Here is a 17,549-nt window from a genome sequence, read left to right on the forward strand (position 1 = left end):
TGCCTGCTCTTCTTTCTTTTGTCTCGGTTCAGACGCAGCGACAGAGAATCAAGAGCAGCAGGATCATAGTCGGGTGAATCCGGATCTTGTGAACGACGTCTAATTCCTAGTCCCCCCCCCAAAAAAAACTAATTTTGGGCTTTATCTGAATCTCTGTTAAGTAAACAGAGCCCCCTCATCCAACCAGCTTCCATCACAATGATCTCCAGATCATCTCTGGCCATTAAAACCTGGGCAAACACTTTACTTCACACCAATATACTACAGATTGGAGGAAGAGAAAAAAGGGAAACACACAAGGGCTTTTTTTTTCAGTCTTTCCCAGATTGTCTCTTTTTCTCCTTTGCTACCTATTAATCCAGTATCTTTCAGCCCTGGTAAACTCCTCAAGATGGACATTGCTTGGTTCAGGGAGGAAAGGGGTCAAGCTCCATTGGCCTCTGCACAGAGCTGTGGAATTTTTCATTAGTGCACAGCTGGGTCACAAGTGGCTCCAAAGCCGTCTTAATATTGTGTAGGCCCACAGATTAGGAGCGGAGAAAAGAAGCCAGAGCGTGATGCTCTCCACCAGACCCTGTCTTTGCATATTTGCAGACTTGTGCTTTAGAACACCTCATATTACTGTTTGTTTTATTTCTTAGACCCAGAACCTCTGGGTCAATAGTAATTATAAAGCCCTCCAATCCAAATGTTGTTTTTTAACCATTCCAGCTCTGAATCTAGTAAGATGGGTCCATTTATTTTCTTACAATAAAGAAAGTGAAGTTACTTACTTTTCCACTTCATGATTTAATCTCGTCTTTGAGAAGTTATTGTTATGTGGACATGAGATCGTAACTGTTTTTATTTCTCAAAAAGCATCCTCAGCTCCTGAGTCTCATTAGAAACAATACAAATTATAGATACTTGAACCTTGTGGGTCTGTGGGCAGTTACAGTCAGCCACCTCTATAGCATGTGATAGCCATTACACTTATTGTAGCCATCACTCTCTCTGCTCTTCCAGCTCTTTCAGAAGCAGCGATCGCTCGTGGAGCGGGCCGAGCCCTTAATGGTGGGCTCTGCGACGCCTCACGCAGATTAGTTGGGAAGGGGCGGACAGACAGACACCCGGCGATATGGTATAGAAATCTAAAATGGGTGCAGATGATTTTACAGGTGCTTTTAACAGGGAGCCTTAAAGGGGATTTTTTTTTTTGGGTTCTCAGCATCTTGCTTCTGGAGGCACCGCGTTGTAAACATGTCACATATCCAGCAGTGATGGCCCTTACAAACTGCTTCACTCACTGCAGTGACAAAAGGCAGAGCTGAGCACTTTATAATAGCCTTGTAATTCACAGTCTTTTCATTTATTTGCTTACGGATCAACTCCACTTTGAGAACAGGTTAAAAATAAGCAGCGGGAAAAAAAAACAGAATGCAAAAAATACATACATGACATCTTTACAGTCATGATTTCCCAACTGATGCTGTTGCTCAGTACTTGTTGTTAGCTCTTAAAACTGAGCCTAAATGCGATGTTGCACTCATTTTACATACTCAGGAACAGCAGCTGTCCAAACAGCATCATGTGTGCGTGCCTGCTTACTCTTGTATTTAGATGTGTACTTAGCCTCCTCTGCTGCCCAATACACTGTCCTTTTCACTCCATGAGCTTTGTTCTACCTGTGTGGCTGGGGAGGATTATTTCCACACTGTTTTCCTAGTGACTCATTAGCAGACACATGTGAAGGAAAGGGGTCGCTTGATGCTGCAAGACGATTCTCGGCATACCGCTGTTGCTCTTGGAGCTTTGTATGAACTCGCTGCATTGACTCTATGTGTAGTTTTATCGTATCTATTTCATATAGTTTCACAGCAGCACGTGTTACAACCCATCCCACATTTGTTTAAGTCAGAAAAGATGAAAGATTTATGTACACTATTTGCATACGTTTCAGGCTCCTGCTGTCAGTTAGAATGCACACAAGCACCTTATCTTCTCCAAATTGTATTTCAATTGTTGAGTAATCTGGGAAACACAGCCTCCTGCAATGAGATCATTTGAATAACGACTTAAGGGTTAGGATTTCTTTGTGCAGCTGTGCAGTATAGCGTTATGTACAGATATGCCCGGGACGTCTGTCTGGCCGGGGACTCGTCACATTCCAGCACATGGGAGCTCTGCTGCCATAGACATAAAGTGGCCATATTTATTTCACAATAGCGGATGTGTGGGATAGACGATCCTGGAAACACCTAGTCCTAGACCAACTGTAACCAGTGTCTTTTTACAGATTCTCTATAGTTCTGCTCAGCAGCTATTACTAAGTGCGTTCCCTTTGAGATTTAGGGCAGGTGTGTATGCGTACACTAACACATCAAACACGTCTCTGCGATTATCTTTGCTATGCCAAGTGCAATCAGCTCGTCTCATTCCTCCCCTGTGAGCTCGCAGGCAGCCGGGTTGCTTCGCTTCAGTGCGGGGAACAAGCAGAACCCTGTGGCCAGAGCTGTGTGATGAAGAAGGCACCTTTGGGCCATTAGTGGTGTACACATCTCCCGTTAATGTGTTTTACTTTTACCTGCTGGGAGTTTAATTAAAAAACAAAGAGCCTCAATTTAAAGGCCATTATTATGCTAATGTAGTAAGCACGGGATGGTGATTAAGCAGCTTTTAGAGCTGACTGGAGCTGGCCCTTGGGAGCAGAAGGATGGCACTTTTTATTTGGCTTCATTACTCTCCATGAATCTATGCTCCAAAGAGAAATGCTGATCCAAAGAAACAAGGTCAGCTATTGAGATCATTTATGGAGACAGCATTATCTGCCCCACTTTTTTGTACCGGTCTACTCACACAGGCTGAAAGTTAGTTTTAACCTCACGGCGAAGGAATGAATCAGGATATGCTTTAGCTGCTTTTATTTACACATGCACACCGATCGTGTTACAGTGAAACTTTTGGAGTCGACTTTTTTCCCTCTGCAAGCAATCAAACACTTGTATTAGTTAAGTTCAGGTTGCTATTTTTAGAGCAATGTGGTTAGCGTCTAGTGTCTGCTGCTTCTAGAGGACAACAGGACCATACATAACAAAGTAATTTTCATCATGTTGAGACAAAGTTGAAAAGGTTTTCCTTCAACATCTGGGCATCAAATGTTTTCTTCTAAAGCTGAAGCTCTTGATACTGTTGCTAAGAACAAATTTTCACGTGCCAAGGCGTGTCTCATGAGTAGCTGAGAAGTGGCTGTTCAACATTTTGAACAGTTTTCTGCCTCTTTGAGACAGATATGTTTGTTGTCTTTCCAGACAACAAGACCCCACCTGAGAATTTGGAACAACAAATTAGCTATTTGTTCGATTTGGATTCAATTGTGGTTTAAATTTTCTTTGAGGTACTTTACTTTAAGAAATATGCTTTGTGTCTGTGAGTTAGATGAGAAGATCAATACCACTCTTAAAATGTAGTTATATATTTATATATTTGCTCTGTAAATACACAGTTTGAATATATTTAAATATATGTTGTTGGTTGTTTTTTTTGTTTGTTTGTTTTTTGCACATTATGTCCATAAGAAGGCAAACCAGGCAGTAGGCATATTTATTGCAACAAAAATATGGATTTAAAAGGATCTATATACCTCACAGATCACAATCGAATATTGATTTATATATTCAAACATACGGTATGTATATATATATATTAAAGTTCAAATCTACATTTGAATTTAGAATATTTGTTGACAGCCCTACTGCAGAGTCATTTGTCCCAGGAATGAATGTTGATTGTAACCTTTCCAACTAAAGACAAAAACCAGATGTTACTGGGTGTCGGTGGATTTTTTTGTCCAGTCTGGCTTTATTTCTGTTTGCTAAATATAAGGCTACAGCCAGCAGCCAATTAGCTTAGCTTAGCATAAAGACTGGAAACGGGGGGACACAGCCAGCATGGCTCTGTCCAAAGGTAACAAAATCCTCCTACCATCACCTCTAAACCTCACTAATGAACATGTTGTATCTTGTTTGTACAACAAAAATTGTGAAAAACCACAAGTTGTAGTTATGTGCAAGCTATTTCTGGTTAATTAGTTAGTTTTCAGAGGTGCTGGTAGGTGGATTTTGTTACCTTTGGAAAAAAGCCAGCTGTTTCCATGTTTCCAGTCTTAATGCTGAGCTAACTGGCTGATGAACAGATATGAGAGCGGTAACATATTGTAATCTAACTTTTACATACCTGCTTCTCCATGTCTTCAGTCTGTATGCAAAACTAAGCTAACTGGCTGTAGCACTATATTTAGCCAACAGATATGACAGTGGTATCAATCTTCTATCTATCTATCTATTTATCTATCTATCTATCTATCTATCTATCTAATTCCTGGCAAGAATGTGAATGTGTGTATTACTACTCTGTTAAGACTCACATTTTCTTTGAAAATAAAGAAACCTTAAAAATCAGTTTAGCTGCCGAGAAAAGACTGATTTGAGATGTCGCCACAAAATCAGGAAGTATCAAGCGTGCATGGTTGACCGATGCCCTTCGTCTTGCCCAGAGGCCCCTATCTGACCTGCCTCCCAGGCCTCATCTCTCACCTCAGCCGTGATTGGCATGGCCGCAGGTTTCCTGCTCAAACACGAGAGTCCATCTTCAAAGTAATAGCTTACAGCTGCTGCCTGGATAATCCTCATCCCCTCCGTCTTTGAAGGGATGCGGTGACATAATAGCCCGGGCTATTCTTCCCCAAATTGTTAAGGTGTTGTTCAATAGCAAAAGGGGAGTAGGTGAGACTGTTGCACGTGTTGCTAAATGTAGCATGATTATCAAGCGCCATAAGCAGCTCCATACCCCCGACCCTCCCCCCTCTCCCCTCTCTTATTCTTCTGGATTTCTTTTATCCCGCCCAGTCCTCCCGATGCTTATCACTGCGGCAGAAGCATTAAATGTAATGTCTGCAGAAGGGAAATCATTGGCAACATGTGGTGAGAGCTTAAGATGTTGTCACACTTTAAGTTGCCTATAATCTGTTCAAAGGGAGAGTGCATAGTTCTCCAAAGTGCCTGGAAAAAGGGGAGAAGAAGAAGAGCAGCAGAGAGGCCAAAGTCTCTCAGCTGCACTTGGCTTGGCTGAAGTGTTCATCAGACAAAATAACTGTTGGTCCCCATTGGCTTTTGTCATCTTCACAACGCTCTTTTTTTTTGTTCTCGTCTGTGTTTTTTTGTATTTGCTAAAAACACAGCTTGTTGCGTTACAAGCCTCAACAGTGTGATAATCTGTAAGGGAGAGGAAGAGAGAAGCATAGACAAGGGATTACAGGTATGTGGAAACAGGATTAAAAAGAGGGACGTAATGATTCCTCTGGGAGAGAAGTATGTGCTGAGTTGGGCTCTTTCTTTTCATTTATGAGTCCAGTTCTGAGGAGGCCTTGGGTAAATATTGACACTTCTCTCTGCTTGGGATGCGGCCATTGATCCACACCGTCTCATCACTTGATCTGTGCGCTCAGGTGTGGGAGGAGGAAAAGCGAGAGCTGGGGGATGTGGGTTGTCATGCTGGTGGTCTTATTTGTGGTGTCTTTTATACAGAGACTAGCTTAAAGGAGCTGAGCAGCCTGCCTCTGAGACACCAGGAGTCATGTTACCCAAACAGCTGAACGTCCAGAAAGTGGATTTTACATGAATACAGGACTTAGTGTGATGGGTCACTGGGATCAAGTAGAGGCAGAATGTGGTAAATGATCACCCAAATCACTTTAAGTCTGATTCCACTCACACCTACAGCACTTTAATATCTTTAATATCCCAGTAGAGCTTCACAGAGCTGTGAAGTCTCCTTCTCCACTATGTTTTTCTATATAAAAAAATCATCATTAACATCTTCTCCTCCGTCTCCTGTTGGCCCACTGGTCTGGTCCTCAAACCACTAATCAGGTAATGTCGGGGAGGTTGAATGGCGTGCCTCCCCCCGGTCAGCCTTCACTGCTCACACAGTGGTGTTGTTTTAAAGAGCATTCTTTAGCAGCTGAACTTGGAAAGGTATTAAAGTGGGATTAGGCTCCTCCACAATCCACTGCTTGTGTCATTCAGGGAGTTTGTGTTCTCCTCTCCCCACTGCCACCTCCCCACTCCTCCTCTGTTTGATTGTGGCTAGCCGCAGGAGTGGGACTGACTGTGCCTTTCAAAGGAGAGGGGTAGGGTTAAATCCCTAGTCCACTGCTCCCTGCTAATTCTCCTTGTTCCTTAGAGAAGGATTTACTTCTGCTGCCAGCTTCTCAAAGGCCTTCTCTGCCCATCCGAAAAGTCGCCGTTGCCTTCCTGTGGAGGTGTGGTTGCCATAGAAGGGGCGTCATGCATGGCTATTCCATCTGAACCCCGCTGAGAATGGGGACCGGGGACTGAAAACAGGCAGAAAGTCCGGATTAGACCAGAGGACAAAGCAGGACAGGAAGATTCCAGAAGGGACGAATAGGAATTACAGCAGCAAAAATAATGCAAAGTGACAGAGAGGGGAAATAGAAAAATAATGGCTTACAAGATTAGACGCGGCGAGGAGAAAGAAGAAAGGAAAGAGGGCTGAATGAGAATGTTTTCATCTAGATGAGAAGATTTGAGAGAGCGGTCGTAGGTGAATGCGGAGCCCTGGACGTATCAAAACCACCGCTAACAAGTCATTTCCTCCACTTTTTTGCTCTCTTTCTTAGCCCTAAGCCGGCAATCATTAGCTAAACATAAGAGTTAGAGCTGGGAACTCGTCTTGACAGATTCATCACCTCTTTTTCCTGATCCCAGCATGTAACACACTAATCCCTCTAAAAACTAGAAACATGTCCCTGAATATCCAGTTTTATCTTTATAAGAGTGTATCCGTGTAAGATTTCCTCTTTTTTTAATCAGATTTTTTTTCTTTTTGTTATCAGTAGTGTTGTTCTTGCATTTTATTTTTTCAGCGTCCAAACTTTTTTTGTTTGTTTAGAAGACAGATCCAGGTTGGTAGGTCACTTAAACTAGAACCCTGCTTGTTTGAGAAACATGCCAAAAGTTCTTTTTCAGGGGATTATCCTTGAGGTTTTTCCATAGTTGAATAATAATCTCCTTAACTTATTGTAATAAATGAAAGATTAAAGGATTTCATGAACCCTGTGAGCGCCAGCTTCTGATATCTCTGTTGTTTTGCTGCTGCATGATGGTTAAAAAGCAAATCCCATGCTTTACCTGCTGTTTTTCTGTGCCGGATACAGGTGATCATAACGGATGGAAATAGTACAATTATATCAATTGATGTGATGTAATTAAAATCATATAAAATCAGGGGCTGATCTGATGAGCACAAGTGAAGCAATTATTTTTAAAAGCTGCACAGACAAGAGCAAAACCCACATCTTGTTTCCGGCGTGCATACAGCTGCTCATACATTGCACAGCGTATCACTACTCAATCAGCACCTATAACAGCATTACCATAACAAAACCATCCTTTGGTTTCCCTCCGCTCATATTTACACATTATATTCATCACTACCGCTCATCCCTGTCCCGAACCAGCAGATGATGTCAATTCCTCCTCTGGCTGCCTCCCTGCTTTGCACAATGAAATAGATGTTCACCACAAATAGATAGGCGGTTGCCAGCTGTCTTCCAGACCAGGGCAAACAAAGAGGCCGCTAATAAATCCAGCTTTACGGCTGGACAAGATCAACCACACTCCCTGCCTTCTTGCTCCATTTAATGTGGCTTCTTCTGAACAACAGAGAACAAATTAAATGCCTCTCAGTCACCAATAAAACAATGCAAACATCTTCCTGAAAGGATAGAAAAGAAGATGGAGGTGTTATCTAGGAAATGGTGATAGAGACGGCGTTGCACCATAGAGGCATGGTATTAGACAGTAAGATGAAATATGAACAGAGTCAGACCAGAGGGCAGCCCAGTAGTCAGCAATGAATCATGGCCTCTGATATGCTATCTGATGCATATACAGTAGAGTGTCGTGGATATGAAAGAAACGTGTAAATTGTCAGCAGCGGCTCGACTGGGATCATCAGGTTTTGTTGATCACTGCACTAGAACATGATCCAGCCTCTTTTTTAGATTTGTGAGTGGATTTGGGTGCCCATGACTGAGCTCCCTTGGAATGACGCGGGGCCGGGCCCACCCTAGAAATTTTAACAGATGAGCTGCTGCCAAAAGGAGTCACCTCCTTGGCTGCCCACAGGATCAGCAAGCCAACTTGACTCTTAGTCAAAAAGAACCCTGATGGGCAACTCAAGAAAGGCTACGGTACAAAATAAAGCCACATGAATGAATTACCATATAGCTTTCTACTTTTCATTTGACAAATAATGTGATGTTTCTCTTCTATACAGCTACATAGTCTCGCTTTAAAGGTTGTGAAATATGTATTCAATGTATTTTTTAATTATAAAGTAGGTCAAAGTGCTCACTCCACAGAGAAATGCACACAGACCGTATTCAGAAAATGTGTCTTTAAACGAGCCGTCAGGACTTCTGTACGTTTGTCATGTCACAACTATACTATACATAGTTAGAGTGTACTGAACTGAGCATGTGTGCATTTAATTTCTTATGAATTTAACTTTTCATATACAAAAGAATGAATGCTCTGTTTCTTCTGTCAGAAGTAACGTATTGTTGACGATCTGTCATCAGCACACCTACAGTTATCTCTCTCTCTCTCTCTCTGTTCTATAGGTTGTTTGCGACCAAGTGCAGCGGCTGCATGGAGAAAATCGCCCCCACAGAGTTTGTGATGCGCGCCCTGGAGTGCGTCTACCACCTGAACTGCTTCTGCTGCTGCGTGTGTGACCGGCAGCTGAGGAAGGGCGACGAGTTTGTCCTGAAGGAGGGCCAGCTGCTGTGCAAGATCGACTACGAGAGGGAGAAGGACTTACTCAGCTCAGTTAGCCCGGATGACTCAGACTCAGGTGAGCCCTCTGCACCCTCTCACACCAGAGTGAGAACGACACCGTGGTGCTATAATCATATGACACCATGGTGTTGTATTCTGTATGCTCTGTTCCATCACAGTGGTAGCCAACCTAGACATCCACCAGAATGGATCCAAACTCAATCTAACTGGTTTTAGTTAGTAATGTTAAAAGAAAGAAAGAAAGAAATATTATTCTGTCCTTCAACTAGTTGTCAGATCATTTGCTGAACATCTGAGATTATTTAGAGATCTCACATGCAGCGTAGGCAGTAAAAACTTTTAAAACATTGCTCCAACTGCAACTTTTCAATAACTGTTATTTTGCATTCTGATTCAAGCGCGGAGCGTAGGTTTATGATACAGTAGGAAGTGAAAACAGGACGAAGCCAAGCTACCCTGTATTAATGGCTCTCCATGCGTGGGCAGGATCTGGTGCTGGAAAGAATTAAGTCACTGTATCATGGTGAGTGACAGAGGGATTTGGGGCCTTTCTGCAGAAAGCCTGCGCCTCGGCTCTTATCAGCTCTAGTGTTCCTCGTCCATAGCCTCCACACACAATAAGGCATCTCGCCAGGCCTCACTGTTCACTACCATCTGGCTCACATTTAAACATGCACAAAAGCGGGGAATTTGTCAAATACATCTGTGCCTGTGTCAACTTTTGTCAACTTGTGGGAATATTTGCTCTGCGTCTTCCTCGTTTCGGTTGTGGCCCAGTGTATCGCGCAGGCATGTCTTTTGTGCACGTCTCCAGATTTGAAGACGGAGAAAATGTTGACATGAGCAGAGGTTAACCTCAACATGTGGCAGACGATAGGTTTTCTGAGGAGAAATGTAGATACTTATCCGAACCAGATAACAGGAGACACTGAGCCATCATGTGTGCCTCTCCTTACAGCCTCGAGACCCAAAAATCATTGGCATTCATTAACAGCACGGCTGCTTTAGATCTGGAAACACTTGTTTTCAACCCCACATAGAAGGGTATTCATTCATTTATTTTTCACGTTTTGTTTGTATAACTTTGTGGCCTTTGTGGCATGTCAAACTAAGGAAAAGTAACATATTTCATACTATATGTCATGCCACTCTATTCCAGCCCACATAACAGCTTAAACATTTCATAATTAGAGGCAAATATGGATTATTTAATTTACTCTTAAAGCTCCCATATTGTAAAAAGTGAGATCTCCATGTCTGTTTTTATTGTAAAGCAAATTGATGTGCCATATAAATACTGTGAAAGTATCAAAACTTTCAATCCACAGAGAAATGCACACAGTCTTTAAACAAGCCGTCGGCACTTCTGTATGGTTGTGATGTCACAACTATGCTTTATAAAGGTAGAAAGAGTCGCAACAGTGCTGTTACAGTCGTTCCGCGTCTGCAATGATGCAAAGATGCAGAGATGCAGAGAGCGCAGATGCGAAAGACCTGGAAATACTGACCAATCAGAGCAGACTGTTTTTTCAGGAGGGGAGCTTAAAGAGACGCTTATCAGACAGAGAGTGAATACAGGTATTCTCAGACAGAGAATGTGAAAGCATGTAAACATGTTCTAGTAGAAACTCAAAATACAAGAATGAACCTGAAAATGAGTATAATATGGGACCTTTCAGAGTTAATGATACAGTGTGTTTCATATTGTTTTCATGTTCTTTTCAGTGCAAATAACTTTATAATCATTGCATTCAATTTTAGATTTAACCGTAAAGTAAATAATTGCTCTGGACGTGTATGTTATTGTATGTAATAGCTGCAAACAACAAGCTGACTGAGAAAATAAGCATTTTCTGAATAACAGAAATCTAATAACACCAAGTTATTATTACATTTTAATGGTCTGTTGTAGGATAGAAGCATAAAAACGACACCGGTTTTACAACCCAGAACTGTAATACCCTGCTGCTGACTGTAAAAATTTAGCAATCCTTATGAAATTAGGACCTTCTTGCTGTGTCACAGAAGATGCATTTCCCACATGTTCTTGTGTTGCCTTTTTCATGTTGCACTTGATGTAGTATTCTTATCAGAGATTGATTTAGTGTAAATCAGACAAAGCTGAGCACAATAACTTACATGTGACGTGGCGTCCAGTTCAATGACAAATGTGCATATTTCACTGTGCTCTCTGAGAGCAAGAGCCGTAGACATCCGTAAGTCTAATCGTACATGTGGCCTTTTCCTTTTGTAATAAATTGATAACAAAGTATCAAAAACACATGTGTCTCCTTTGATTATGCACTTATAGAGAATAGAGAAGAGCAAAGATATATTTATCAGCAGACTGTCACTGACTTAGAGGGTGTAGTCAGTTCAAGCTTGTGCTGGATGATGATAAAGAAAAATGACTCCTTCTGCAGAGAAAAGTGACGATGAGGAGTTGGACATCAAGCCGGAGAAAGGCATAGGAGGCCAAGGAAAGGGGGACGATGGGAAGGATCCCAGGAGGCCCAAAAGACCCCGAACCATCCTGACCACTCAACAGAGACGGGCCTTCAAGGCCTCCTTTGAGGTGTCCTCAAAACCCTGCAGAAAGGTAAGACAAAGTTTAAATAATCTTTTTTTTTTTAATATATTCCCTGGTCTGCATTTGGAGTAATGGAGGTTTAGATGCCGACCACGAGCCCTACAGTAGTTTCACAAATAAAATTCTCAAATTAAAAAAATCTCCCCCACCTCAGAGCTGTGCTTTGAAGTGGCATGCAGCACTCTGTTCTGTGTTAACTGAGGCAGGCTGGTGTAACGCAGACCGCCTGCACCAAATGTCATACTGAGATAGGAGAACTGCCTCCACAGCTCGGGCCCTTAAACAGGCGCTGCACCCGGTCCAAGGCTTTGAAGAGGCAATAACAAAAGAGGTCTAAAACGACCACTGCATTCATTCAACATTCCCTGAAATCAAAGCAAATCAAAAAGGCAGTGTGCCTATCGGAAAATGTGGATGATATGTTAAGGAGGCGAAGTCATTCAGTGTGTTGGTGAAGTGTGCTGTTTTCTCGTTGGTTGCTGGAAATCTTTTGTCTTGCTTGTTTCAGGTGAGGGAGACGCTGGCCGCAGAGACAGGACTCAGTGTTCGCGTGGTGCAGGTGTGGTTTCAGAACCAGAGAGCCAAGGTGAGAGCCGCGAACACAGGGGGATGAATTAGATTTAGCATCGACGTACAACAGCCTTGTTCCATCTTAAAGTCCAGCTAATAAATTACCACAACTATGTGTGTTAAACTTATCACTGCATTCCTTTTACCAAATGCCTAAAAAAAAAAGGAGTTGCAAATCTCGCTCACTCTTGCATTAAATGTCTACGCCCTCCTCTTTTCTGATTATTATCTTGTGAAAAACCTTTGATACTCCACAACGAAGTGCACTCAGATACAGATTCTGTGCAGTTCATTCGAGGGTGAACAGCGAGGAGCATCCTTTTCAAATTAAAGAGCGCATGTTAGTTTTGGGGGTTCCTCACAACTCTGACTCCTCCGTTTCAGATGAAGAAGTTGGCAAGAAGACAGCAGCAACAACAAGAACAACAGAATTCTCAAAGACTTGGCCAAGGTACGATACTGCACTCACCCCGCACACACACAGTGGAAGCTCATTGCCTCAGACATCTTTCTCTGGGAAATTTTTCTCTTTCACATTTTGGACATTGTTAAAGCTCCCCTTAACTCACTCTGTTTGCTAATTGTTACGTCACATGGTTGTATGAGCTTCACTGTGCAGAGCTTGATACTAGAGGACAAAAAGATTCTCTGTGCTCTACGTAAATCTGAGCTCAATGCGTATGAGCAAACTTTTGTGACATCACAACTGGAAGCCAATAATGGTGCAGTATTCACCTTATACAAGCGCAACACGTCCTCATATCTGAACCACAGACAGAGTAATTTGCACTCCTATCAAAGCTGGTGTGCTTAATGTTGAGAATCGGACATATTTTATAAGGTCAGACAACAAGTTTTGGTTAAAACGAGTAGGTTTTTTTTACGGGGTTTAGCCTGTGAGATAGTGATGCATGTGATGTAGTTACATATGTGACGTGGTTACGCACCAATAGAGTTAGACTGGTGAATTTTGATTTCACATGGGACACAAACACCAGTCCCCTGAGTAAATGTCCTGTGTTTGTTTGACCCATCTACAACCCGGACATCCTCTGTATGCTGACTGTGTCGCACTTTATTTGTCCCCCTACTTCCTACTTTGCTCCCGCCATAATTACTAAATCACTAAAGGCTGTCTCCACAATAAACATAAATATGGGTCGTAATAAGCTTCTTGCACAGTCGACCTAAACATGTCTTTCTGGTGAGAATTGTCTGACAAGTGTGATGTGGAAACATACAGTATTCATAGATTAAGATCATTTTCATCAAGGTAATTTAACTTGTTTGTAGAAAAATCGTATCAAACAGATTATCATTGAAAACAGATGATTTGTACATGTTTTAAAACATGTTTGGAGGGGGGTCTTTCATTCTTTTTGGTTTTAAATGTTGACATTAAGCTAGTTAGAAGCTGTACCTGATTGCTTCTTTTTGTTGACTGCTAAACAGCAGTAACATGGAGAACACTGGATGGGAAAATAACTGTTCCATTGCAGTATAGTCAACTGTGTTGCGAGAAAAGAGTACACAAATTCAATAATTGCACATCATAACAGATTACAAATATGCCGCCGTGTAAACAAGAACATTTTCTGCCTGGGAGCCAAATGAAATGAATTGCAGGCATCGTTTTGGGAAGCCACTGCATAGGAAAATGCAAGGCGGGGGGTGGGGGTGGGCCTCCAGTGTTGAAGCCACAGGACTTTTGTGTCCCTCTCACAAGTCGGTTGGCCAAAAGCAGTGCTTGTGAAGGGAATTGTGGGAGAAGCCACAGGAAAGACTACTGTAAGTTTCCATGGAAATACAAACAGATGCAGGCAAGCAGTTCAGGTATTTGGAGGTTATTGTAAATATTTCACAAGCGCTAGACTCACTTTGGTTGTATCACGTTTTTTGTTCTGGCAGAAAAGTCTCAAATTACCAGGTATGAATGGGAATCCACCAGGAAACAAGAAACATGTCCTTACTGTTAATGCTCTCATCATCATAGTTTTCCCTGGTTCAGCCCCCTCTATCTGCCCATTGTGTCACTCACACTCACATTCTGCAGACTCATCTCAAGTTGTTTGTTTTTTTTACATTTCCCGTAATGGTTTTTCCCATCTGCTCTCTTTGCCTTGCAGAGGTAATGTCCAATCGGATGGAGGGGATGATGAACTCCTTCACACCGCTGGCTCCGCCACAGCAGCAGCTGGTCGCCATGGATCAGAATGGTTACAGCACAGACCCGTTCCAACAGGGGCTCACCCCCCCACAGATGCCCGGGGACCACATGAACCCATATGGTGAGCATCTACCAACTCTCACCCCCCCGCACACCCACTCCTGATCTAAAAAAAACACACACACACATGCATGTCCCTTGATCAACCTCATAGCTCCCCGGTGTGGGACATGTGTTCGGGCCGCAGCTCCCCTGATTTAAGCTGCTCACAGACGTACGAGCAGCTTCTCCTCCCACATGAGATAACACAAGCATGCTCATAAGCTATTGGGTTTTGAAGTTCATTTTCAAATATGTTTAATATGGTTTTAACTCTCCGCCTCCACTCCTGAGACATGCCCCGTTACTGATGATGTTTTCCGACGGTGGTAAAAAAAAAAAAAACATGTGGTCTGTGCGGACAGTTCGAGATAAATTACGATCCACACAATGATTGAGGGTTTGTGTGCACTAATGAATCAGAATGGGAAAACAACAAGTCTCTGATTTCTGTGTGATACAGGGAAGGATTAAAATGCAAAGAGGGGGGAGAGAGGGGGTAAATCAGTCAATCAAGTGTTAGTTCACAGGATGTAGCTGAAATAACACAATTCGGAGTGATGTCCTCAATAAGCCCCAGAGGGACTATTTTGTGAAGTTCATAACTTCCTTATAATTTGCCTCCATTTAGTTCATCTCAGTAGTAAGAACCCAAATCCCCAGTCTCATCACTCCTTTGGTTTGGGGAAAAGAACAATATTGGCAAGGCATTAAAAGATATGTCTCGAAACACTGTCCCCATTTTGTGCAACACTATCATTAAGACCCAGAGTGTAATAAAGTTAACTATTCCCTCCAGAGAAATAACATGTTGAGGTTTTATGAAAGGCGGAAGCAGTTGCTATTAACCAGATCTTTTAGGAGGATGCCCCTTGTTTACATGCTCCCTCACAGACCACAATTGTCCCAGCGAGGGCAGCAAAAAGTGAGCTTTGATATCCAACAAAACACCTCTCCCAAATTGTGATGACACACAGCAGCCATTTCTCAAAGTGACTATTAGTAATTATGATTTCCCAACGCTGCTATAAATCTCAAATACAAGATTGCATTGATTTCACAGTAAGAGCGGGTTGTTGTTGTTTTTTATTTTGAGTGACGCCTCTGCCACCAAATCCTGACGGCTATCTTCGTTATCATTCTCTCCGCAGGTAATGATTCTGCATTCCATGACATAGACAGTGACACGTCTTTAACCAGCCTCAGTGACTGCTTCATGGCGTCGTCGGACGTCAACTCCATGCAGGCCCGTGTGGGGAACCCCATCGACCGCCTCTACTCCATGCAGAACTCTTACTTTGCGTCATGAAAGAGAGGAGTGGGAAAAAAACATCAGCACATCATAAACTGCCCACCTCATCCTTAAGCGCGATGGCCAGGAGTTTCTACACCAACACGGACACGACAGAAGAAACCTCGCCGAAAGTTCCTGGTTATGTGCTGAAGCTTACTCAAAGATAGTAAAACCACTTATTGTAGGACAGTAAAGTTTCCCGGGGGAAAAGACTTAAATATTAGAGATTATTCGGTAGGATTGTTTATCTAAGAGATATTGCTCTTTACAAGTAGATATTGAAGCCACTGATTACACACTCTCAAACCAAATAACACATTGAATTTATACAGTGCATGATCAATTGTAAACTAAAACTTTTTTGTAAGCCCCCCCTCCCACTCCCCCCGACCCCAACAACCCCCACCCCTGGTGAAGATGTGGTGTTTGGACTGTTTCTTCTTTACACTACATGGATTTCCATGTTCACCGTTAGCATTTTGATCACTTTCAATAGGTTTAGATATTGTGTTAATAGTAAATAGGTGCAGCATGTCTGCAAGAGTGACTGTACATTTGTGTATGTATGAAAGTTTGTGGTGAGAAAGAATTGTTTCGAGGAGAAAAAAAGGCGGAGAATTTGTTGGACAAGTAGGATCAGTGAAGTGTAAATACTTTCCCCAGGCAAATTGGATGTGCATGTTACAAAATGGAAAGCATTCTATTTATTTAACTATAACAGGCTCTTGAAGGTGCATATTAAAACTGAAAAAGCTTTATTTAAAAAGGAGAGCATTTTTTCGTTGAGCAATTAGTGAGTTCATGAGTGTCACGACTCATCTGTATGCCTTTTTAATATGAAGATTAACCCTTTTGTTTTGTTTTTTCTTCAGCCAAGCTGTAAATGAGCAATGTTGCTATTTATTTCGTACAGACCATAAGCCCTTTGTTATCATTGTCATATGTGCATTCTCAAAATGTTAAAGTTGCTAATTGACCAAAGTTGACTGGTTTGATGAATAAACAATGTCTTTCTCCTGATAAAATGAAATAGATGTGATCATTCCCGTGGTGACATTTCAAAGGTCCTGAATGTATCACATGCTTCAGTGAACAGCATTTTACGAGTGCAACTTATTACATCAGGATTTGTTAGCCAACCTGGAGGGACAACAATGTCGGCCTATTGGTCAGTCGGCACGCTATGACGATTGGATGGATTGCCACTATATTTGGTAGACATTTATGTTTACCAAATATACATTTAAGTCTATTACTCACAGACGATATATCCTAATGAGGTTTGGTGATCCCCTGACTTTTCCTCTTGCACCCATACTTTTAAAGATATCCCCATGAGCTTTACCAAGTGTGAGGTGCTACTGTAATTAGCAAAGTAAGCATGCTAACAAGTTAACCTAAGACGGAGAACATGGTAAATATGCATAGGCCCAATTATGCCTCCACACTCACAGACTTTGAGACAAGTTCCTGGTAAGTCTGTGATGGCTTAAGGCTGTCTCACTGTCAACTCATCAAGTGCATGAAGGCTGTCTTGTGCCCTACATGCACACTCTCCGAAAGTCTGCATTTCTGCAGACTTCGCCTGAGGGAATTACCCACAATTCAAAGCATGAACTTAAAACATGGGGTTACCAGGGAAAGCCCTGAAGCGTTCAACGTTAAACAAGGAGGACTAGTACATGGGTGAATATCAAACACAGCAACACTACATAAACAAGGGTTTGAGATGGTACATAAAAAACAGAAGAAGTCAGAGGAATGCAAGCATGAGGTGTATACTAGAGACCAAAATTAGAGAATAAGTTATTAATACTTTATTTATTCTGAAATGTGGCTATACCATTGCTGTCCTATTATGTTTTTTTAAATAACCAAGGCACCTCAACAAAAACTTTTATTTTGCCAAAGAAGAAACCATTGAGCAGATTTAGAGAGCACTTTCAGATACTACCTCCCAGTTATTGG

The 17,549-nt window shown here is 42.1% G+C and overlaps 1 protein-coding gene across 2 annotated transcripts in view; it reads left to right on the top strand.

Moving 5' to 3' along the window:
* Window positions 1–16,512, top strand: part of lmx1bb (LIM homeobox transcription factor 1, beta b) — a gene marked incomplete at its 5' end in the record, with an annotated part of 46,821 nt that extends 30,309 nt beyond the window's left edge. For both annotated transcript variants that reach the window (XM_083911862.1, XM_083911861.1), the window contains 6 exons: window positions 8,684–8,916; window positions 11,285–11,460; window positions 11,960–12,037; window positions 12,406–12,472; window positions 14,148–14,309; window positions 15,439–16,512. In XM_083911862.1, coding sequence (XP_083767988.1) covers window positions 8,684–8,916; window positions 11,285–11,460; window positions 11,960–12,037; window positions 12,406–12,472; window positions 14,148–14,309; window positions 15,439–15,596 — 874 coding nt within the window. In that variant the 3' untranslated portion in view covers window positions 15,597–16,512. The remainder of the gene's footprint in view (window positions 1–8,683; window positions 8,917–11,284; window positions 11,461–11,959; window positions 12,038–12,405; window positions 12,473–14,147; window positions 14,310–15,438) is intronic.
* Window positions 16,513–17,549: the final 1,037 nt, after the last annotated feature.

This window comes from Echiichthys vipera (genome assembly GCF_963691815.1).
Source record: "Echiichthys vipera genome assembly, chromosome: 4".
NCBI classification, from domain to species: Eukaryota; Metazoa; Chordata; class Actinopteri; order Perciformes; family Trachinidae; genus Echiichthys; species Echiichthys vipera.